The sequence below is a fragment of the Urocampus carinirostris genome, chromosome 14, assembly GCF_059441175.1.
Source record: "Urocampus carinirostris isolate Australia breed hairy pipefish chromosome 14, RoL_Ucar_1.0, whole genome shotgun sequence".
NCBI classification, from domain to species: domain Eukaryota; kingdom Metazoa; phylum Chordata; class Actinopteri; order Syngnathiformes; family Syngnathidae; genus Urocampus; species Urocampus carinirostris.
Genome location: NC_142362.1, coordinates 2,053,168 through 2,077,743, shown reverse-complemented (window position 1 = coordinate 2,077,743; position 24,576 = coordinate 2,053,168). Strand labels below are relative to the sequence as shown.

Below are 24,576 nucleotides of genomic sequence, written 5' to 3'. Positions count from 1 at the left end.
TATATATATATATATATATATATATATATATATATATATATATATATATATATATATATATATATATATATATATATATATATATATATATATATATATATATATATATATATATATATATATATATATATATGTATGTGTATGTATGTATGTATGCATATAATCTTATGTATAAAATCATATGTGATTCTCCAGAAGACTTACACTATATACAGACGGGTACAACGGTGGCATTTTTGCTTAGGGTGCAGGTAATAAAATGTATCGCGTGATTGCGTGTATCATTCATCAATGTACAACAAATGCCAGAGTACTTTGTGACATAAATAATCCTGGATGGGCAAAACGGCAATAATTGCCCAAAAATATGCTATAGTATATATATTTTCTTCATACTTTGCAGAAATGTATCGAAATTGGGTCTTTTTGGAACGGATTCCCAGTGAATATCGAGGGAATACTCCATTAGAAGTCCTTCTTGGAAAGAGCTCAGCGCCCCGATTCCATTTATAGCTTTGACCTACGCCGATCAATATTTCACAGGAGCGTTTTCTGCACGCCTGCCCAGCCGGGAAAAAAGTCGGAACGAGCGGAGCAAATGTCGTCTTAGGCCAAGCAGAACATGTCGCAAATGGTGTTAAAAGCATGTACTTGTTGGCCTCTCTCCTCCATTATTCATCGGAGGAGTCGCAGAAAAAACCGATTCCTCTTCGATCCTTCCCTGGCGGGAGGGCCCATGAATTAGTAAGACGGATCAAACTGTAGCTTTAGCGCGGATCAAGTATTTGTAAAGAAGCTGAAAGCACTCGGCCGAGGGGCCCTATGAGATAATGCCGACCCGCTTTGCATGTTCCGGCTGCCCCGCTGCATTGAATTTTAATAGGACGGTCCGGCAACTGGCCACAAGGTATAACGCTGATGAATTAGTCATCCAGGCATCAGGACTATCTTTAGAAGGAGAGTCTTAGCGGCGAGTTTCAACCGTGTTTCTCTCCCACGTGAAAGAGATGATACGCGGTGATTTCTTTTTTACTTTGGTTAATAGGTGGACTCGCTATCTACGTGGACATGAGGCGGTGTAACCCTGGGCACAAAGATTTCCATCTGCTGCAGGGACGTCGAACTTTTGGACTAGCGTGTGACGTCATCCACTCCGCTGTTGCTAAACTACAACATCCTGTTAATCTGTTAGTAAACAGCAAAAAGATACTGATGGAAGTGTGAATTTCCCTACGGGGATGAATAAAGTATCTATCTATCTATCTATCTATCTATCTATCTATCTATCTATCTATCTATCTATCTATCTATCTATCTATCTATCTATCTATCTATCTATCTATCTATCTATCTATCTATCTAGACATCTATCTAGACATCTATCTATCTATCTAGACATCTATCTATCTATCTATCTAGACATCTATCTAGACATCTATCTAGACATCTATCTATCTATCTTGACATTTATCTATCTATGTATCTTGACATCTATCTATCTTGACATTTATCTATCTATGTATCTTGACATCTATCTATCTAGACATCTATCTATCTATCTATCTATCTAGACATCTATCTAGACATCTATCTATCTATCTAGACATCTATCTATCCATCTATCTATCCATCTAGACATCTATCTTTTTATCTATCTGGACATCTATCTATCTAGACATCTATCTAGACATCTATCCATCTAGACATCTATCTATCCATCTATCTTGACATTTATCTAGCTATCTATCTTGACATCTATCTCTATCTATCCATCTATCTATCTATCTATCCATCTAGACATCTATCTTTCTATCTATCTAGACATCTATTTAGACATCTATCTATCTAGACATCTATCTAGACATCTATCTAGACATCTATCTCTCTATCTTTCTATCTATCTATCTATCTATCTATCTATCTATCTATCTATCTATCTATCTATCTATCTATCTAGACATCTATCTAGACATCTATCTAGACATCTATCTAGACATCTATCTATCTATCTATCTATCTATCTATCTATCTAGACATCTATCTAGACATCTATCTAGACATCTATCTATCTAGACATCTATCTATCCATCTATCTAGACATCTAGACATATATCTATCTAGACATCTATCCATCCATCTATCTAGACATCTATCTATCTAGACATCTATCTATCCATCTATCTAGACATCTATCTATCTAGACATCTATCTAGACATCTATCTATCTATCTAATAGGGACCAAAACCCCCACGATGTGCAAAATTCCGCAACGTGGCCCTTCCCACTTTTTTAACATGACGTATAAATGTAGGATTCTACCCTGCAAGAAATACAATTGGCCCCGCCCGTGTGGCACCAGCTGAGGCTTGTAGAAAGATTGGCTTCCTGTCAGTATTTAAACTCTGTCCTGTCAGTCCCTTTTGGTCGGTCCGTCTGTGAATCTGAATGTTTTTACAGGGCAAGCCCTTTTTCACCTGCCCTGTTTTTTGCTCCGGTTTGTCTCCCGTTACGATCAGTTTTGATCTCGACCACATCTGCTCTCCCGTCCCGAATTACGAGCTGTTTTGATCTCGACCACATCTGCTCTCCTGTCCCGAATAACGATCCGTTTTTGATCCCGACCACGTCTACTCTTTTCTCCTGGCTTTCGACTTGTTTCCGATCCCGACCACGTTTTTGCTCTTCTATCCCGGCTACTGACCTGTTTTTTCCGTTCCCGACATCGCCATCGCTCGCCACGGAAGTGCCACTTTCGCGTTCAGAGCGACCCTCTCCCCGCGACCAGTAATCAACGGATCGTGTGTGCAATCCTTTCTTCCCAATAAATGTCGTGATTACTGATGCGGGGCGCCTGAGGCTGCCCCGTTGGTGCCAACAGCCACGGACCCTTATTGGCTGTTGAACTCCTTCCTAAACACACTCTTCTGATCGTCTGCGAACCTATGCTCCCAGCTAGGCAAGCCCTTTTGTGACTCTCCGACTCCATCCTGCCCTGTTTCCTGCCTGTTGCCGACCTCTTTTCTGGACCCGTTTCTGTTTTTGCTCCTCTGCCCTGGCCATCGACCCGTTTTTCTGGCTGTCTACGACGACCCTCGCTCGACATTAAAGTGCCACTTCCACGTTCCTGCTATCTGCCACCCGTGACCGATAATCATCGGATCGTGGATGCAAGTGCTGTTCTCCTTCTAAATAAAACTGGGTAAAACGAATGCAATTGGGTCCTGTCTCCGTTCCTTGTCTCTGACAATAAAACTTGTGAGAAACGCTACGCGAGTGGGTTCTGTTTCCGTTCTGGTCTTGACAGTTAGGGACTTATTGATATAAGAAAATAACAGCATAGCCATAACAATTGAGATAGCAATTATGAATATACTTTGACATAATATAGCATAAGGCAGCGCGTTTGCGGCGCAGTTCTGAGATTATGGGTTCAAATCCAGCTACTGAACTTCCTGTGCGGAGTTTGTATGTTCTCCCCGTGCTTGCGTGGGTTTCCTCCGGGCACTCCAGGTTCCTCCCGCATTCCAAAAACATGCATTTCGGGTGAATTGGCCGGTCCAAATTGTCCCTAGGTCTGAATGAGCGAGCGAGTTGTCTGTCCCTGTGTGCCCTGCGATTGGCTGGCAACCAGTTCAGGGTGTCCCCTGCCCGAAGATAGCTGGGATGGGCTCCCGCACCCCCGCGACCCTACTGAGGATAAACGGTGCAGATAATGGATGGATGGATAATATAGTATAATGAGTTGAAATCCGTTTTTTTTGTTTTCATTTTATATAATATGTTACGATATAATATACTTCCTAAGTACATAATCTTACTTTTCCTGTATAGTGCGGAGCGAGAACATTTCCAAAAGTTTTCCAGATGATGCAGATTTGCGGCTTCATGCCAAGGGATTATAAAACGCGAAAAGGGGAAAAAAAAAAGAAAGTAATTCGCCGGCATAATGTTGTTACAGCTTAAGTGAGTGGTCTCTTTGGGAGTCGCTGCTGAAATAAATTCGACACGCAAGCCCGGGCCTGGTTCTCTCCCAGTCACGGGCAAGAAGCCATTCTCGTGAGGACGAACAATTACTTTTGGAAAAAGAAAACTACAGCCGCTCCCCATGCAAACGGGATCATCAGACGACCGGGACATTTTATTTGACAGTTTGTGGGATGTATTTGAAACTACAGATTCAAATTCAGATAAACTTTATTGTCATTCTTGTACACGTGTATACCAAACGAAATGTCGATACATCTCACCCGCACAGTTTCCTTGAATGTACAGATATCAATAAAATGTGTTGCGTTGGAGTATTGAAGTACTAATAAAATACTAAATAGTTATAGCTATGTATAGTATTATACAGTAGTGCAAAGAGTGCAAGAGGAGCAGCTAACCAGATGTGCAAATGGGCAGTCAGGTAAACAAGTCACTGTACAATAACAATAACACTGGAGTACGGTAGTGCAGAGGAGAACAGATGTGCAAAGGAGTGGCTAGGTATAAGAGAACTGCCAGTAGTGCAAAAAACAAAACAAAACAAACAGATTTACAAATTAGCAGCTGTGTATGCTTACTATGAGTGTGATTGAACATTTAACTGTCTAATGGCCAGGGGGACTACGCTGTTGCAGAACCTGGTGGTCCTGACCGCACACTACAGTACCTCTTCCCAGAGGCTAGCAGAGTGAACAGTCCATGATTGGGGTTGTTCCATCCATCCATCCATCCATTATCTGCACCGCTTATCCTCAGTAGGGTCGCGGGGGTGCTGGAGCCCATCCCAGCTAACTTCGGCAGTGGGCAGTGGTTTTCTGATGGATTGTTAAAAGTTGGCAAACGTCATTGGATCAGTTTTCAAACGAGAAGAAAAAATAAAATATATTCATTATTTTCTTTATTCTTTTATTTACATTACAAATCTCTCATTTTATGTTTATTGTGCTGTGACTATTTTTAACATGTATTTTCTTTCATGTTCTGATGCCTTTTTTATGATTTATTTAAGAATATATATCGTACTGTTCTTCACGGGCCTTGGAACGGATTAGATAGATAGATGTCTAGATGTCTAGATAGATAGATGTCAAGATAGATAGATATACAGATAGATGTCAAGATAGATAGATGGATAGATGTCTAGATGGATAGATAGATAGATTTCTAGATGGATAGATGTCTAGATGGATAGATGTCTAGATAGATGTCTAGATAGATAGATGTTTAGATAGATAGATGTCTAGATAGATGGAAAGATAGATGTCTAAATAGATAGAAAGATAGATGTCTAGATAGATGTCTAGATGGATGTCTAGATAGATAGATGTCTAGATAGATAGATGTCTAGATGGATAGATAGAAGTCTAGATGGATAGATAGAAGTCTAGATGGATAGATGTCTAGATGGATGTCTAGATAGATAGATGTCTAGATAGATGGAAAGATAGATGTCTAAATAGATAGAAAGATAGATGTCTAGATAGATGTCTAGATGGATGTCTAGATAGATAGATGTCTAGATAGATAGATGTCTATATGGATAGATAGAAGTCTAGATGGATAGATAGAAGTCTAGATGGATAGATGTCTAGATGGATGTCTAGATAGATAGATGTCTAGATAGATAGAAAGATAGATTTCTAGATGGATAGATTTCTAGATGGATAGATGTCTAGATAGATAGATGTCAAGATAGATAGATAGATAGATAGATAGATAGATAGATAGATAGATAGATAGATAGATAGATAGATAGATAGATAGATAGATAGATAGATAGATAGATAGATAGATAGATAGATAGATAGATAGATAGATAGATAGATAGATAGATAGGTGTCTAGATAGATAGATGTCTAGATAGATGTCTAGATGGATAGATGTCTAGATAGATGTCTAGATGGATGTCTGGATAGATAAATGTCTAGATAGATAGATGTCAAGATAGATAGATAGATAGATAGATAGATAGATAGATAGATAGATAGATAGATAGATAGATAGATAGATAGATAGATAGATAGATAGATAGATAGATAGATAGATAGATAGATAGATAGATAGATAGATAGATAGATAGATAGATAGATAGATAGATAGATAGATAGATAGATAGATAGATAGATAGATAGATAGATAGATAGATAGATAGATAGATGGATAGATGTCTAGGTGGATAGATGTCTAGATAGATGGATGTCTAGATAGATAGAAAGATAGATGTCTAGATAGATAGATAGATGTCTAGATAGATAGATGTCTAGATAGATAGATAGATGTCTAGATAGATGTCTAGATAGATAGATGTCTAGATAGATAAATAGATGTCTAGATGTCTAGATGTCTAGATAGATGTCTAGATGTCTAGATAGATGTCTAGATAGATGTCTAGATATATGTCTAGATAGATAGATAGATAGATAGATAGATAGATAGATAGATAGATAGATAGATAGATAGATAGATAGATAGATAGATAGATAGATAGATAGATAGATAGATAGATAGATAGATAGATAGATAGATAGATAGATAGATAGATAGATAGATAGATAGATAGATAGATAGATAGATAGATAGATAGATAGATAGATAGATAGATAGATAGATAGATAGATAGATAGATAGATAGATAGATAGATAGATAGATAGATAGATAGATAGATAGATAGATAGATGGATAGATGTCTAGGTGGATAGATGTCTAGATAGATGGATGTCTAGATAGATAGAAAGATAGATGTCTAGATAGATAGATAGATGTCTAGATAGATAGATGTCTAGATAGATAGATAGATGTCTAGATAGATGTCTAGATAGATAGATGTCTAGATAGATAAATAGATGTCTAGATGTCTAGATGTCTAGATAGATGTCTAGATGTCTAGATAGATGTCTAGATAGATGTCTAGATATATGTCTAGATAGATAGATAGATAGATAGATAGATAGATAGATAGATAGATAGATAGATAGATAGATAGATAGATAGATAGATAGATAGATAGATAGATAGATAGATAGATAGATAGATAGATAGATAGATAGATAGATAGATAGATAGATAGATAGATAGATAGATACTTTATTCATCCCGGTAGTATCCCTGTCTTGAAAAATGAAATAATAAAATAAAAGATATATAAGACAAAAATAGAATAGAATTAGAATTTACTTTTATTGTCATTCTTTGCAACAATGCACACAGAACAAAATGTCAATACACCTGACCCGTACAGTTAAACTGTAGCGAGCCGCTGCAGCCGCAGCCATTTTAGTCTTTAGGTGACCAAAACCCCCCAATTCCAACCCTTAATGCTGAGCGCCGAGCAGCGAGGCAAAATACACAATATAACGTATTGATACAGAGTATTTAAATAGTGCTACGGAAAATACACACTGTCATAAAAATAGGGTGATATGCCAATGTAGGGGTGGGGTTCAATGTGGGCTTTTACTACCCCGGGTGGAGTTAAAGAGTCTCATGGCATGAGGAAGAAATGATCTCCTGAGTCTTAGTCTCAGTCAAGATTAGCGGATTTATATACAAAATGGGTCTCTACTTACAAAGATTTCAGGGTACAAAGCGACACCTAGGACAAAATCTACGGCTGTAACTGCCATGCGTGTACTCTACTTGAGTTTTTCGACTCCTAATGCGTTTAAAATCACGTTCCCGTAAGGAAACACAAATTCTTGTACAAACAATCACGCACTGGGTTGTCAGCACACCTCCATCCTCAAATAAACTATTCAGCGGGACGAGATGAGGAGCGTCTTGGCTTCTATCAAACTTTCATGGCACTGAAAGATGCACGACGCATGCTACACTCGATGTACAGATGCTCCTGCAGAAGAAGTTTTTTCCACGTTTTTTTTTCCCCGTCCTCGCTCTCCGACAGCACGTTCGGACCAGAATAGAATCGCCTGACTAGAAAGTACCTTTTTTTTTTTTTTCTTTTTAAAACCTGTTTGCTTTGAAAGGGTGTCTGGAGAGTACACTTGATTCAGTGACTTGCCAGCTTCCCTGGAGGCACACCAGTATAAATGCAAGAGGAAAGGAGTACATGCACGCAAGAGGAAAGTAGTACACGGGAGGTGATATTTGAGCAAATTGTCATGCCATCGATGTCCTTAAAGAAAAGTCAGGCCGGTTAAAAGAGTTGCTGACGGATTTTGGTCTTTTACTTTGCCTTTGAATGAATGAAGGACGTTAAGAAAAAAACAGCATCAACTGCTCATTAACAAAAGGGAACAACAACAATTTTTACACACAAAAAAAAATAGAAAACAACTGATCAATAAAAAACAATCACTTTGTACTGTCTGAGCTCTGTTTTGTGCTGTTAACAGTTAATTGGTAGAACATGGTCACATGACACGATCGATGAGTAAGTGCTCAAAAGAAAACTAAAGATGACTAGTATCTTGTCAGTGTTCAAGGCCTGGAAATGGCTTTGGTTGTAAGTTTACAGTTTTATTTGGTGTTTAGGACCTGTACCATTTTTATTGTGTTGTTTTCTAATGATTTAAAGTCCTTAATGAAAATCGAACGTCTGTTGCCAACAGTCTATTGGTTCAGCTTGGTCACATGGCATTGGATATGAGGAAGTACTAGTTAAAAGATTAAACAGGCTGGTATCTTGTCATCGTTGAAGCCCTGGAAACGGCTTTGGTTGTAAGTTTACAGTTTTATTTGCTGTTTAGGAGCTGTACAATTTTTATTTGGTTGTTTTCTAATGATTTAATGTCCTTAATGAAAATATTTTTTTCCCCCAACAGTCTATTGGTTCAGCTTGGTCACATGGCACTGGATATGAGGAAGTACTAGCAAGAATGCTAAAAGGGGCTGGTACTTTGTCATCGTTGAAGCCCTGGAAAAGGCTTCGGTTGTAAGTTTACGGTTATATTTGGCGTTTAAGAGCTATACAATCTTGATTTGGTCATATTTCTAATGATTTGATATCCAGAAAAACGAACTTTTAAAAGATATCTGTTTTCTGTTGCTAATCGTTCTCAGTCACGTGACAAGGGCAATGAGGAAGTGCTAGCATGAAAACGAAAGCTAACTGCTGTTTTCTCACTGTTCTAGCCCTGGGAACGGCATTTGTTGTACGTTTACAATACTATTTTGTATTTAAAAGCTACACAATTTGTATTTGGTCATATTTCTAATGATTTAATGTCCAGAAGAACAAACTTTTAAAAGATATGTTTTCTGTTGCTAATCGTTCTCAGTCACGTGACAAGGGCAATGAGGAAGTGCTAGCATGAAAACTAAAGGTAACTGAAATGAAGGTAACTGCTGTTTTCTCACTGGGTTCAAGACTTTTACAATATTATTTTGTGTTTAAGAGCTGTACAATGGTTATTATGTCATCTTTTGAATTAATTGGTGTCCTAAATAACGAACTTTTCAGAGATACTTGGTTTGTGTTAGCTCGCGTGCTAATGTAGCCAAAAACCGACCCAATTTCCTTAATTTTTTAATTTTACAAAGGCGAATGGCGATTTCTTCTCATTATCACAAATTTCCTATCTATTTTTTTAGAGTTGTGCGGGCTTTGAGAAAAGAGGGAAGTCAGAGTATTCCAAAGGAAATCTTTACGGTAACATGCTTTTAAATACGTGTTTGTGAATTGGAAGTAAAAATTAACTTAGTTGGCATCCTGCATTAATCAGCAAAACAAGGAGAATCAGCCATCTTTGTAGTCCATCTTTCTTATAATGCTCTAAAATCGGATCTGGGACAAATAGAAGTGGAATGATACTGAATTCCCACTGTCCTTAAATGCAACAGGTCCAAAATCCTGCTTAACTTTTCTAACCTTGTTGTTCCTCCCAATACTCCTCAGATCCTATCTTGGCCAAATCTTTCATATCCTAGCAATGCCTAATACAGAACTAAAACAATAAAATAATTAAGTTATACATTTCTTCCGGCTTACAACCAAACTCACCTCTAAATCGCGCAAATCGAACCTGGACCATCCTTAATTAGATTTTGTCGTTTTGCTTTTAGAAGCTAAGAATCATGGGATGTGCAGTCCGTGTGGTCGCCACTCGCTGTTCAGCTAGCTAACCTTTGAGTAGTTTAGCGCTCGTGAACTGATAGTTTAGTATTTGCCATTAGCACATATCTGTCAGGACCAGAATGGAAACAGGACCCAATCGCTTAACGTTTCTCACAAGTTTATTGAGATAGAGGGAGGGCAGCGCCCACGATTCGGTGCACGGTAGATTTGGGAAGAAAGTCCCTCTCTCAATCGGATTGTGATCTGAATACGGAAGTGGATCTTCGGTCGCGGTGGGTGTCAGGGGCGGAAAAACAGGTCGATAGCCGGGACAGGAGAGCAAAAATGTGGTCGGGATCGGAAACGAGTCGTAAGCCAGGACTGGAGGATAGACGTCGTCGGGATCAAAAATGCGTCGTAAGCTGGGACAGGAGAGCAGGCGAGGTCGGGATCATAACAGGTCGTAGCCGGAGACAAACAGGAGCAAAAAACGGGACAGGTAGGAGTCAGGGTCGAAAAAGGCTAGCCCTGTATACACAGAGGTTCGCAGACGGACTGACAACAGGGGACAGACAGGACTGGGTTAAATAGTGACAGGGAGCCAATCAGAACCTGCGGCGGTTGGCCCAAATGAGCGTCAAAAGCTGATTCCAATCGGTAATCATGACAATATCAACCAAATTGGTGTGCTCTGGAGAGTTGTGGTGGCAAATCCTTTGACAGGATTTCCATTCCTACGAGTAAATAGTAAAGTTAGGTCTTATTTATTTGTAAAGCCCTTTATCACTAAAAGTCTCAAAGGGCTGTACAGAGCACAGAAACAAGAACAAAAAAACTAGTAAAATATAACATCAGCCATTTTAATTTTTTGGGGAACGGGAATATTTTAGGCTAAATATGGAACATAGTATTGAAATGCCAAATATGTTAATCAATATTGCTTATAATCAATAATCTGGATATCCATTGGATTAGAAAACGTTTAATAGCTCAGAACGTTATACTTTTGATGTGTGAACATACTTAAAGTACAGTAGCATTTGTCTACTTGAGCAGTTGTATTTAAAAAAAAAAAAAACAACAGACAAAGGTTACGTTCTGTTTGGTCAGCAAGAAATGCTTCCGTACTTCTCGGAAGTCATCATAGCACAAATAACAATTCTCGTCTTCATGTTTAACAGCAGATTTGACATTTATTAACTCAGCTTTCAGAGAGGCACAATATACATCATTACATACAGTATGTTGCCATTATCTGGGGCCTAACGAACATGATAAAGGTGTGTCCAGAAAAAAAAAAAATGTTTTCACCATTTCAAATTTCTATCTACATACTGAAATTCAAAAGTAGGAAAATAAAAATATCTTAAATACTTCATAGACAAAAATATACACAGCATACACAGAAAGCCCGCGGACATTTTTCAACAAAGCCATTTTGTCACAGTAGGAAAAATAGTGGCATACTTACAATGGATTATGGCTGGATTGATCTTTTTGGTGTAAAGTGAGGGAAAACTCTTCCATAAAATGTGCACACCCTATATTTCTGAAAATGCTATCTTGTTCAATTATGATGTGAAAGTAGGGCTGGGCAATCAATTTGATTATTTAAAGAAAATATCAAAAAGTTTCACAAGTGCTTGTTGACTTAGGTTTACTTGTTCTTTCTAAAACGGGTAAAACTCAAGATATGAATTTCTGGCCATATCACCCAGCCCTTTAAGAAAATAATCAAAAATCTGACTTAGCTCTCTACAGGCAGCAGCTAACTTGCGACAAAAAGAACCATTTTATTTTTTTCTTGTCGTTCAATAGTGACCTGACAATCTTTATTGTTTAACAAAAATATTTAAGTTATCCACAAAAATAAAATAACTTAAGTAACACACAAACTGTACATTTATGACAAAATACATTTTACTCCCAGAGTTGCAGTCGTGCTTGTGCAAAAGGACCTCAAATCAATAAAGCACAGGATTCCTGATTTTTCTTTTTGTTCTTGGCTTTCGACGCAGGCACAAAAGCATAACTTTATTTATATCAGGAGCCGGTCAATACGTACACATTTTCTCAAAAATCCGCTTGAAACCACGTCCGTGTCAACGTAGCTGCATGGAACTTAAATTGGGAACATCCATTTTGACGACGCTTACAATGTGAGTGTGTCAACAACCAAAACGTTTTACAAAAAACAAAAAACGCTCCATGTTATTTTTTAACACGTGATACCGAAGTGTGTTAGTGTGGTGATTATACTTGCACAGCATAAGAACCGTCTGGAACAGGGGTCAGGAACATTTTGGACCCAAAGAGCCATAAAAGAAAAACATTGATAGAGCCACATCATATATCTTCAGACAAAATTAAAAAAACTGCCAAACACGCTCTCTAGACAAAAGCTAATTCTTCAGCACATTTGATTTCACGGTGTGTCATTTGATGATTTCATCAACTGTATGAAATGATAATAATGCCAAATCCTGTGTCCCAAATCAATGTAAATATACAATTTGTCTTCCACCTTCAGTTAAGAGTGTTGAGGCCATTTTTTTCCATGAAATTTGTCCTTAATAACGGTTTCAAAACAATGTGCATGCAAAGTTCTTTTGTAAAAATGTCACAGATTACTGCAAACGATAAGCATAGAGAGAGAGAAGGAAGTGCCTTGCGCTGTGTGCAGGGATCCGCCCACCTGTACTGCTCACCCAATCAAAGTCCTTTGCCAGCGTTTTTATTTATCAGTTTAAATGGTTTCTTATGGAACTTCTGCTTTAAGTTGCTTCGGCTTTATATGGACCAAAATCGGGATGAAATCACTTGACTTTGGAACGCCACAAAGAGATGTGCAATAGTTACATTTTATTTCGGAGCCATATGTACTCATGAAAGGAGCCATATATGGCTCCCGAGCCATAGGTTCCCTACCCCTGGTCTGGAAGAATCAAACCCACAAGCATGACTATGCAAAGTTTCTAAAGCTGCGGTTGATTAGTCCAAATTTGATGTCGGCATCATCCATCAAAAGAGAAGGAAATGATTCTTGTGGCTGGAGCGATCCCAAGAAGCAGCAGCGGCAGTCAGATGATCAGATCAGGCACTCTTAAAGACCCTAAATTTAGGGATTTGTGATCAAATACGTTGTTAATGTAAAAAAAAAAAAGAAACGTGTAGCGTATAATATACCATGCAGTTTATCGGGTCATTATTATCAGACCACTTCGGGGACCGTTGCGGGAAATAAAAGCAATTGCTTTCATTCTTAGATATTTGGGAATTTGACAGATATCGGTATCAGCTTTTTTTTAATTCGATGGGCCGATTTTACAGGCTCAGAGCAGCGCAGCCAATGCATGGCTACGACTCCTTCCCTCCCCTCGTCCTCTCTGCCTGCTACCCGCCCTTCTGTTTGGATAAGTGACTGTCCGCTGTCACAAACTGCAGACCGGAACGAGAGTACAGACGTGGCAAAGGTAAACACGGCAAACTCCCCCGAAAATGTCATAAACATTCCAGTGCTCGACATCTCAGGGCTATTACTAACTTCACCATGAGCAGTAGAATAACGTTAGAGTGGATTAAACGGCGGCAGTTATGCTAACTACTGCGTCCGAATATGCCTGTGAATCAAGCTGCTGAAATTATTGATAGTTTAAAAGTCAGTGCCGTGGTAGAAAAGTGTGTGTGCGTTAATCAGTAGTTAACTTGTTTAAGAGAAGCAGGTTCAGATGGAGACGGGTATATTAGCAGTTATCGTAATATTTGTTTGTTCGTCAAACATGTGTGTTTGTGATTGAGAGAGAGTACAAAAAGTACGCTAAGGTGCAAGGCTGAGTGATTAGCTGTTACCGTAACATTAGTTTGTCAATCCGGCTCTAAAACAGCAGTGCCCAGCCTTTTCATTTTGCTAGTTCCGTCGAAATTGTTTGAAGTTAAGTCATGTTTGTTTTATAGACATTTTTATTTATTTATAGTAAAAAAAAAAAGCAATTTAAGTTTTAATATACCTTCTTATGAGTTGCTGCCAAGCCTAATTGTATTTCTGCACTGATAGTTTTTGGTTTAAGTTAAAGATTATCGTAATTTCCGGAAAAAACGCGACTTTCAACCCTGCGGCTTATGCAATAAGTCCAATTCATCCAATTTTTTTAATGCCCGCCAATGTTTAAGCTTTTACAGCAAATTAATATCGGCTGCAAATAATGGTTATCGGCCTCTTGATACTAATGATTGGTATCGGTCCTAAAAAACCCATATTGGTCTATCCCTACTCACAATAAACTTGCTGGTCCTATCTAGAAATAGTCTCATCCGTACAAGAAATGTCTTCATCTTGAAGAGCAATTTTTGCATTCTTACAAGAATCACTCTCGACCTAAGGAGAACATTTCTTGTCCTGAATAGCAATTTATTAATTTTTAACAAGAAATGTGTTCCTTCTAACGAGAAACCCTTTGGTCCCCCCCAAAAACGTTCCCGTCCTGTGTAGCAATTTTTTTATGAAGTACTTACGTGTCTGTCATTTGAAAAAAAATAATCTCCATTGTCTTATAATTGTGTGGTTTTTGCATTTATGGAATGTTTACAACGTAGATAGGGGAGCGGGGTCGCTTTAGAGTGCCTCGTTGTCACTTGCATAGACAAATACAGATACTGTATAGATACTGTCTGGGGAATATAACAATTCAATTGAATTTCCTTTTAATATTCAGCGATTTCTGACGTCTACTCTGATGGTATTTCTAAGAGCAGACACATTTTTGTTGAATAAATGGAAGTACCTTGTTGGTGATAGGAATGAGTAGAGAGGTGTTGTGAAAGGATAGTAGGATGTTTGGACGCATTCTAAGGGATGGGCAGGGCACCCGTATGATGCGGTAGGGGTAAACCAGCAAAAGCTGCTGTTGAACAGAAGAGTGTGTTGTGTCACCCTGACCTGAGTGACATGGGCGCTTTCTTGTGTCTTGTGTCTTTCTTGTGGAGGGACGAAAGCTTGACCAACTTGGGTGCCGAGATGCTTCACTTGTTTGGGTGTTTGGGCATTTGGGTTGGCCATAGTCCCCAAAATTTTTGTGAGTGTTTTTTTGCTACTTTTTCCCTTTTTTATTTTCTTTGTTTTTGTGTATGTGTTTGTCTTGCTGTCGGTCACCCCTCTCCAGGGATATGACCAGGGTAGATAGATAGATACTTACGGGGTAAATGGGAAATGGGGTGGGCGTCAAACTCCGAAGCTAGTGTATTGTGCATTGTTGTCACACCAGCTGTAGTTTCATTTCTCGAACGTGTCAATCGTTTAAAGGCATATTCAACTAGCGATTGAATTGACATTTCACACTTTTGAGAGTCTTGTTTACCATTTTTAGAAATCCTCATTATATGTACCGTATTTTCCGCACCATAAGGCGCACCTAAAAGCCTTTATTTTTTTCAAAAGCTGACCATGCGCCTTATAATACAGTGCGCCTTATTTATGGATCAATATTAAGTCACAAAGTCTTGCAACTAACTTGCAGCCGCCGACTCGATTTTCCCCCGAACGCCAAGTAGTCCGCGGTGTATGCTGGGATTTATTTACCGGCGTTTCATTGGCTAACCAATGTGTCAATCATCATTTAAATCGATCACTATTGGCTAAAGTTATTCGGTGGTAAAGGGGGCGGATCCTTTTTATCATTTACAGGCTGGCATAGGCTAAAGCGGCAAAACAGAGCCTGCAATTGGCCGAAAAAGATGAATGTGAATAGCATGTTGGGTTGACGGCATGGAGAAAGCATGTTTTACTATTCTGTATTTGTAAATATTTTATTCTCCCTGATTTACTACACTCACGGATATAAGAGGACCATGGTTGCACATTATTATTGAACACAACGACTTCGGTGAGCTACTCTGGCTATATATTTTCCCTGTATCTTGTTTCAGACTGAACTCTATGTTTCTGTGATAAGCGGTGCAGATAATGGATGGAATGGAGTGTCTATTTTTAAATTCAACTCAATTCCAAGTGTTTATTGTCATATGCACAGTAAAGTTGCGAGCGAAAAAGAAAATAGAAACTAAGGAATGGTTGGCATTTCTTGAATCCCAAGACTTTGACCTTCCGAATGATATTTGGAACGATGCATTTGAGTGACATCGTACGGACACCGCATCCGCACGTGTTCTCGACACGTTTTTGCTTCTTTGCAAGCTTTGGGAATGTTAATAAGTTGGACTGAACCATCTGACTGTTTTGTCCACGTTCCCATTGTAGCGCCTTATAATCCGGTGCGTCTTATGTATGTCAAATATAGGACCAAAAACCATTTTTTTCGGGGTGCGCCCTATAACCCGGTGCGCCTTATAGTGCGGAAAATACGGTACTTGCTTATATGTTTTTACTATTCAAATTTGTCATCAGGATAAATATTATTACATCACGTTTCGCGGAGCTTCAAATGTCGACCGTCTAATCTTGTATTATTAAGACTCTTCTTAACTGTTCTCAAAGTTCTCAAACAGTGAGCTTAGGTAGCTACTATCGCTCAAAGGACCAAATCCCGTCTAATCCACAAACACACTTAAAGGTGACATTGATGTCTGAAGTGCCCTCAAACTCGCCCGGCATCTTCGTGCCTCGGCTCCGACATGCTCCGACAAATTCCTGTCCCTGCATGTGCGGTATGGAAATAGCAGAAATATTATGTAACATAGTGCCTAGGTTGCGAATAGAGGGGCAATGGATCGTCACTGATCTTTGATGTGTCTATGTGTGTCTGCACAGAAAAGGTATATTACGGTGACAAATCAGACCCATTATCACCCGGTGTTGAAACTGTGCTCGCGGCACACTAGTGTGCCGTGAGAAATGATCCAATGTCACTTTTTGAAATGTAGAATTTTATAAAACATTTATGAATCATTTTCTGCAAATATGTGTCTGTGCTGTAAAAACAGGGGGGTATTATAAATTATATTGTAATTAAACATACTGTTCAGTGTCATTTTATAACATTTTTGGTTAGTGGTGTGCCGCGAAATTTTTCAAATGTGAAAAAAACGTGCCCTGGCTTAAAAAAGGTTGGAAAAACACTGCTTTAACTGATCAGAACTACCGTAAATTCCGGACTATAAGCCGCTCCTTTTTTCCCAAACGTTCAACCCTGCGGCTTATTCAGTGATGCGGCCAATTTATGTCATTTTTCTAACAGCCTCCAGCGGCGCTCGAGTACAAAAGGTAAGATTTAGACCGGTGGAATATATGCGCCGAGGAAGACTGCAACTTCTTAACTTGTGCACAAATTAAATTAGCGTAGACATATCTTCATCATGCATATTGCGAAAAGAAAGGCACATGACGCAGATTTCAAGCTAAACGCAATCGAGCAGTCCGATAAAGAAGGAAACAGAGCTACAGCACGTAAACTTTACTTTGCGAGCGTGTTGCTAGCGCGTTTTTGGATAAGGGAGCGTGGGACGACGTCTATATGACAGTCTCTTTCCCATACTGAAGGAAGACAACTTTGATGACGTCAGTTATAAGGAGGAAGATGAGGACAGTTTACCGTGATTTCTACATGTACGGTATGTTTTTTATTAACAGACCCGTTTACTGTGTTGCAAGCGTGTTGCTAGTAGCGTTTTGCTACCCTTCACAGGCACGGTTTGGGATGAAAATTATAATATTATTAAAGCTTTGAAAACTCTCTCGGTGTACCGTCTTTTTTTGTAAATATGTGTGACCATGTATAATATGTATTTGCAACTGTATATTTTTGTAATTTATTTATTTTAGGTGACTTATTCTGATGTTTTCCACGGGCGAATCAAAAAGAAGGGGCGAAAACAACAGGGGCTGACGGGAAGTGGAGTAAAGGTGAGACGTGTTTGTGGACGCAGCGGACAATAGTGGATATATATTTTTCCCACCCTTACCTTTGAAAATATAAAAACATTTTCTTGGATTATTTTCAACGGGACCCGGACTCTGCAGGTCTGCATCAAACCTTAAGTTCGGTATCATTTTCCGTTCATTTTGTCGGCTGTGGTTTTTGGTCTGTGAACTTTATATTCAGTTACAATCGCGGGTCGGGCTTGGGTTAATTTTGTGATTGTGGTATATGTTTTAATGTGGGCTCATGCGGCTTATGTACAGGTGCGGCTTGTGTAAGTACAAATGCGGTTATCCTCTTAAAATGTGGTGGGTGCGGCTTATAATCAGGTGTGCTCTATAGTCCGGAATTTACGGTACTAGTTTTCACCCAAAAATGTAATTAAAAAGTGTTTAACACCACGAACTATTTTTTTTTTGTAGACCTGAAAAATGATCTGATCGCTGATTCCGATTTGTCAAACCACATGTTTTTAGCGTTGTTGCACCCCAACATAATGTAGTTTTACGGCTAGCTTGGTGATTTTTTTTCCCCGCTTTGCATTGATTGGCTTCAGATTGGGTCGTAACTGAAAAAAAAATGCAAAAACCGACACTCTGGTGCGTTGTGTTGTGACAGCTTTGTAGTAGTGCGCGTTCTGGTTCCATGCCGACATGCGACCCGAGTGTTCATCTCTCGGCGCTCCTCGCTCGTTTCTGCTCCCGGGACAAAGCCCGACAGAAAACGGCGGTGAAAGGGAAGAGGGGTTGTGTAAAATCAGGTCCCGGCCCCGCTCTGGTTCCCGATCGGCTTCCTCGAACCGTTTTTTTTTTTTTTTTTCTATCGGTCCGGGCTGCGCTTCTTCATTTGCACACGCTGACCCACTCGGTAATCCGGCACTCTTCGCAGACCACGTAGCAGCACCAGTGGAACTTGCAGTTGCAGCGTTCGCTCCGCGTCTGCTGCAGGATGTTGTGGCCGCGGCCGCAGCAGAGACTCTCGCAACTGTCCATGCCCGGGCTGGTCTTGTTGCAGATGCGGCCCTGCGTCCCCGCCGAGTCCGACCTCAAGTCCCGCTCGCAGAAATCGGGCGACTTTTCGAAGTAGACCAGGTCGTTGACGCCCGGCCTTCGGCGGTGGGCGTGGTGGTGGTGGTGATGATGGTGATGATGGTGGTGGTGATAGTGGTGGTTGTTGTGATGGTTGTGATGGTGGTTGTTGTTGTGCTGCGAGTGATCCAACTGGCCGGTGTTGCGGTTGTGGGCCTTGATGAGGGTGGCGACGTGGAAGCGCTCTTTCAGGATGGAGCCCACTACTCGGAATTCGGGGGTGACCTGCCAACAGGTTTTGAGCTGGCAGCTCCCGGAGGTGCCGTGGCACTTGCATTTTCGTCTCATGTGGTCCAGCACCACCTAGGCGGAAAGAAATACAAATTCGTCATGAATGCAAACCACTTCATATTCTCCTGAGTAGCCTGTTCTGGAAATAGCTCACCAGTGATGGTTTATTGTGATTTTCCGGGAAGTTTTATTTGTAACTGGCATGAGAAATCATTGGCATTATTGGAGTCTTTAAATCACAGTTGTCAAACAGGCGGCCCGCGAGCCAGGTCAGGCCCGCTAAGGGATTAAATCCGGCCGGCGAGACCACACTCAGAGAAGCGCAAGAGAAAAACAAGCTGCAGGTTGAAATATGTCCACTTGATGTTGCCAAAGCCAGGTGCCTCTCACAAACACACTGTACTTGTATTTATTTCTCTCTTTCTTTTCCACCCCTTTTCTCCCACTCTCTGTCTCTGTCTCTTTCACTCTCTGTCTCTCTTTTTCTCTTCCTTTGTTGCTCTTTGTCTCTTTCTCTCTCTGTGTCTTTTAACCTCTTTTGCTCTAACTTCCTTTTTTCCTTTTCTCTCTTCATACCCTTCGCGCTTTTTTTTTCTCTTTTCTCTTCTTCTGTCTTTCTATTTCTCTTTGGATTTCTTTCTTCCTTTCCCTTTCTTTTCCCCCTCTCTCACGACTTTTTATCTTTTGTTTCTCACGCCCTGTCCCTCTCTCTCTTTTTCTTTCTTTGTCCCGCCCTCTCCCCTTTTCCCTCCCTCTTTCTCTTATTTTTGTATCTCTCTTTTTCTTTCTCTTGAATCTACTAGTCCGGCCCCCGACAGAATGTTTGTTCTATCGTGTGGTCCCCTAGTTAAAATGAGTTTGATACCCTTGCTTTAAATACACGTTCAATTCTTCCGAAACAAAACTATTTTTAGCTAACCTGCATTGGCCCCCTGTTAGCTTAAGATGCGTACCGTACTCCATTGTTATTGTTATTGCACTTGTTTACCTGACTGCCCATTTTGCACATCTGTTCAGCTGCTCCCCTTGCAATCTTTGCACTACTGTATAGTACTCATAGCTATAATGATTTAGTATATTATTTAGTATTTCAATACTCCAACTCAATACTACATATTTATATCTGTACATTCAAGGAAACTGTGCGGGTCAGATGTATCGACATTTCGTTCTGTATACATGTGTACAATAATGACAATAAAGTATATCTGATTCTGATTTTAAGATTCTGTTGGTAGTATACAAACTCATGCATGGACTTGCTCCCTCAGATCTTTCAGATTTAATTTCGCCCTACGTTCCGGTCCCGAGCCTTCGCTCTGAAAGCGCTGGTCTACTCGTGATCCCAAGAGCCAAGAAGAAATCAGTAGATTCGAGAGCGTTCTCCATTCGGGCCCTGGTTCTGTGGAATTCTCTTCCCCCTGAGGTTCGATCTGCAACCTGGGTGGAAATGTTTAAATCTAAGCTTAAAACACATATCTATTCTATAGCATATGAATAACCTGTATTTTATGTTGACAATATCTGTTTATCTGTGTATTGTTTTTTTTCCTTTTCTTCTCCCCAATAAATTGTGAGTAACGTTACGCTTGTGGGTTCTGCTTCCTGCCCTGGTACCTGGCACCCACGTCTTTCTGTCACCTGTTTTTAGTCCGTCTGCGAACCCCAGTGTACTCTAGGCAAGCTTTTTTGACCCTGACTCCCGTCTGTTCCCCGGCTTCGACCCGTTTTTTAATCATGACCACGTCTACTCTCCTCTCCTGGCTTTCGACCCGTTTTTTGCTCTTCTGTCCCAGCTACTGACCCGTTTTTCTCCGTTCCCGACACCGCTCGCCACGGAAGCCACTTCCGCGTTCAGAGCGACCTGCTTCCCGTGACCTGCAACCCTTTCCTTTTCTTCCAATAAAACTGAGAGAAACGTAACGCAAGTGGGTTCTGTCTCCGTTCTGGTCCTGACAGCTAGTATTGTGGATACGGCTGTTGTCTTCTGTTTAGAGTGTCTTTTTTTCTGTTGAAGCATTTCTTTTTTATTAAAATTTTTTAATTAGAATAGAATAGAATAGAATAGAATATACCTTTATTGTCATTGTTAAAACATGGGATATATTGTGACAACGAAATTAACACTGAGTAGATTCATTTCTTGAATCAAATATTTTTCTTCTTAGACATGAAAGGAAGGCGTCAGAAATGCGCTAACTAGTCACAATCTTCCTAAAGAATCGTGATAGAATAGAAAAGATCCATATCTCCAGCCCCAGTGTAGTACACTTTCAGATTGTTCCCACTGTGTTCCACAACTGAAGAAAAATGAGCCTAGCATTTGATTTTATTATGTCCAAACATGCAGTGGTTAGCGCATGTGCGGCACAGTTCTGAGGTCATGAGATCGAACCTCCTGTCTGGAGTTTGCATGTTCTCCCCATGCTTTTGTGGGTTTTCTCCGGGCACTCCGGTTTCCTCCCACATTCCAAAAACATGCATGTCGGGTCCAAATTGTCCCTAGTTTTGCATGAACGAGTGAATTGTCTGTCTCTGTGTGCCCTGCGACTGGCTGGCACCCGGCTTAGGTGTCCCCTGCCCACTGTCCGAAGATAGCTGGGATGGGCTCCAGCACACCCAGGACCCTACTGAGGATAAAGCGGTGCAGATAATGGATGGATGGATGGGTTCAAATCAAGCTACCAGACTCCCTGAGCCGAGTTTGCATGTTCTCCCCGTTAATTTGCCAGTCCAAATTGTCCTTAGGTGTGAATGAGCGAGTGAGTTGTCTGTCTCCGTGTGCCCTGCTACTGGCTGGCAACCCGTTGAGGGTGTCCCCTGCCCACTGCCGGAAGATAGCTGGGATGTGCTCCAGCACCCCCGCGGCCCTACTGAGGATAAAGTGGTGCAGATAATGCATGGATGGATGGGTTCAAATCAAGCTACCAGACTCCCTGAGCCGAGTTTGCATGTTCTCCCCGGTAATTGGCCGGTCTAAATTGTCCCGAGGTGGGAATGAGCGAGTGAGTTGTCTGTCTCTGTGTGCCATGCTACTGGCAGGCAACCATTTGAGGGTGTCCCCTGCCCACTGCCCGAAGATAGCTGGGATGGGCTCCAGCACCCCCGCGACCCTACTGTGGATAAGCGGTGCAGATGATGTACGTATGGATGTTTTCAGAAACAGGGGAAAAAAAATGAAGCCCGGCTTCGGGTTCTATTTTTGCCGCTATCACTCATCAAAGTGGTGGAAAACACGACACTCGAGACAAAACCACTCACAAAGAACCTTCTAGTTATAACCGCAAAATGTAAATCCCATCAAATGTTTGTCGCGACGTGACCACGGCGGCCTTTTCCAATAAACATCCTTCAGCGCAAGTGTTGAAAAGACATTGTGATCGTCCGCCTGGTAACGACTTTAGCAGTAGCGCCGTCTGCTTCAAATTGCTGTATTTACTCTACTTTTTCGGTCGGTAGATTCAAACCCAGAATCACAAACACGCTGGATTTAAACACACGGCAAAGTCTGTAATCATAAAAAAAAAAATAAAAAAAAATAAAAAAAAATCGGCAGCCCGCTTCGACTTAAAAGAGTGACCTGACGTCGCACTGGTAATTGCATGCACATTTTTCATGGCGGGCTGGTAGCGCCCATCCAGCCTGTAAAAGAAAAGAACGCGGAAGCGTTGTTGTTTTTCGGGGGGGTTTACGCAAACAAGACCGGATTAGAAATGGTGGCGAGCAGTAAAGATCAATGACATCTCTCTTAAACAGAAGTTGAGTTGAGTTGAGCTGTTTATCACGTAACAGATTGACAGCATACACTCAATTAGAATGAAAGGAAATTTCATTCCAGTTCAAGAACCTACAGCCGGAGAAAAGACGGCACCTGTGTGGCCGGAGAAGCCAAATCAGGCCCGCTAAGGGATTGATTCCGGCCCGCAAGACAACACTCAGAGAAGCGCAAGATAAAAACAAGCAGCAGGTTGAAATATGTCCACATGATGTTGCCAAAGCCAGGTGCCTCAAACAAAGACACTGTACTTGTATTTATTTCTCTCTCTCTCTCTTTTCTCCCACTCTCTGTCTCTGTCTCTTTCACTCTCTGTGTCTCTCTTTTTCTCTTCCTTTGTTACTCTTTGTCTCTTTCTCTCTCTGTCTATTTAACTTTTTTTGCTCTAACTTCCTTTTTTCCTTTTCTCTCTTTTCTGTTTCTCTCTTCCTACCCTTCGCGCTTTCTTTTCTCTTTTCTCTCCTTCTGTCTTTCTGTTTCTCTTTTTGATTTCTTTCTTTTCCCTCTCTCTCACAACTTTTTATCATTCGTTTCACACGCTCTCTCTCTCTCTCTTTTTCTTTTTTGTCCCGCCCTCTCTCCTTTTCCCTCCCTCTTTCTCTTATTTCTTTATCCCTCTTTTTCTTTCTCTTTAATCCACTAGTCCGGCCCCGGACAAAATGTTTGTTCTATCGTGTGGCCCCCGAGTTAAAATGAGTTTGACACCCCTGCTCTACAGCGATGTTGTGTATCTTTCTGATATTTTCTTCTCGGGTTTCCTCTGTCAGGACCAGAACAGAGACAGGGACCCACTTGCGTTACGTTTGTCTCAGTTTTATTGGAAGAAAGGAAAGGATTGCACGCACGATCCGGTGGTCGCGGGAAGGAGGTCACTCTGAACGCAAATGTGGGACTTCCATGGCGAGCGATGGAACGGAAAAAACGAGTCAGTAGCCGGGACAGGAGAGCAAAAACGTGGTCGGGATCGGGAACGAGTCGAAAGCCAGGAGAGGAGAGTAGACGTCAAAGATGGGAAACAGACGGGAGCAAAAACAGGTGGGAGTCGGGGTCGAAAAAGTTTGTCTGGAGATATGGATCATATCAAAATGATCTTTTCTATTCAATCTATTCAATCACAATTCTAAGATTGTGACTAGTTAGCACATTTCTGACGCCTTCCTTTCATGTCTAAGAATAAATCTGATTCAAGAAATGAATCTACTCAGTGTTTTAATTTATTTTTTGAATAAAAAAGAAATGCTTTAACATAAAGACACTCTAAATAGAAGACAATGGCTGTATCCACAATACTAGCTGTCAGGACCTGAACGATGACAGAACCCGTGTTTCTCTCAGTCTTATTGAAAGGAAAGGAAAGGGTTGCACCCACGATCCGGTGATCGCTGGACGCGGGAAGCAGGTCGCTCTGAACGCAAATTTGGGACTTCCGTGGCGTGCGATGGCGGTGTCGGGAACGGAAAAAACGGGTCAGTACCCGGGAAAGGAGAACAAAAAACGTGGTCAGGATCGGAAACGAGTCGAAAGCCAGGAGAGGAAAGTAGACATGGTCAGGATCAAAAACAGGTCAAAGCTGGGGGACAGACTTTTTCGGATTGTTTAACAATGAATT

General features: G+C 40.6%; 1 protein-coding gene and 1 long non-coding RNA gene across 2 annotated transcripts in view; one reads left to right on the top strand and one right to left on the bottom strand.

The window, feature by feature from the left end:
- The first annotated feature begins 9,224 nt into the window (after positions 1 to 9,224).
- On the top strand, positions 9,225 to 18,527 carry LOC148352437 (uncharacterized). Its single transcript, XR_015852652.1, has 3 exons — positions 9,225 to 9,271; positions 13,333 to 13,475; positions 17,777 to 18,527. It is a non-coding gene; the product is annotated as an uncharacterized LOC148352437 (long non-coding RNA).
- A 141-nt stretch (positions 18,528 to 18,668) lies between these two features.
- The window catches only part of wnt10a (wingless-type MMTV integration site family, member 10a), a 46,760-nt gene continuing 40,852 nt past the window's right edge, over positions 18,669 to 24,576 (bottom strand). The window contains exon 4 of the mRNA XM_088353489.1: positions 18,669 to 19,264. Within this exon, the coding sequence (XP_088209615.1) occupies positions 18,716 to 19,264 (549 nt within the window). The 3' untranslated portion in view covers positions 18,669 to 18,715. The remainder of the gene's footprint in view (positions 19,265 to 24,576) is intronic.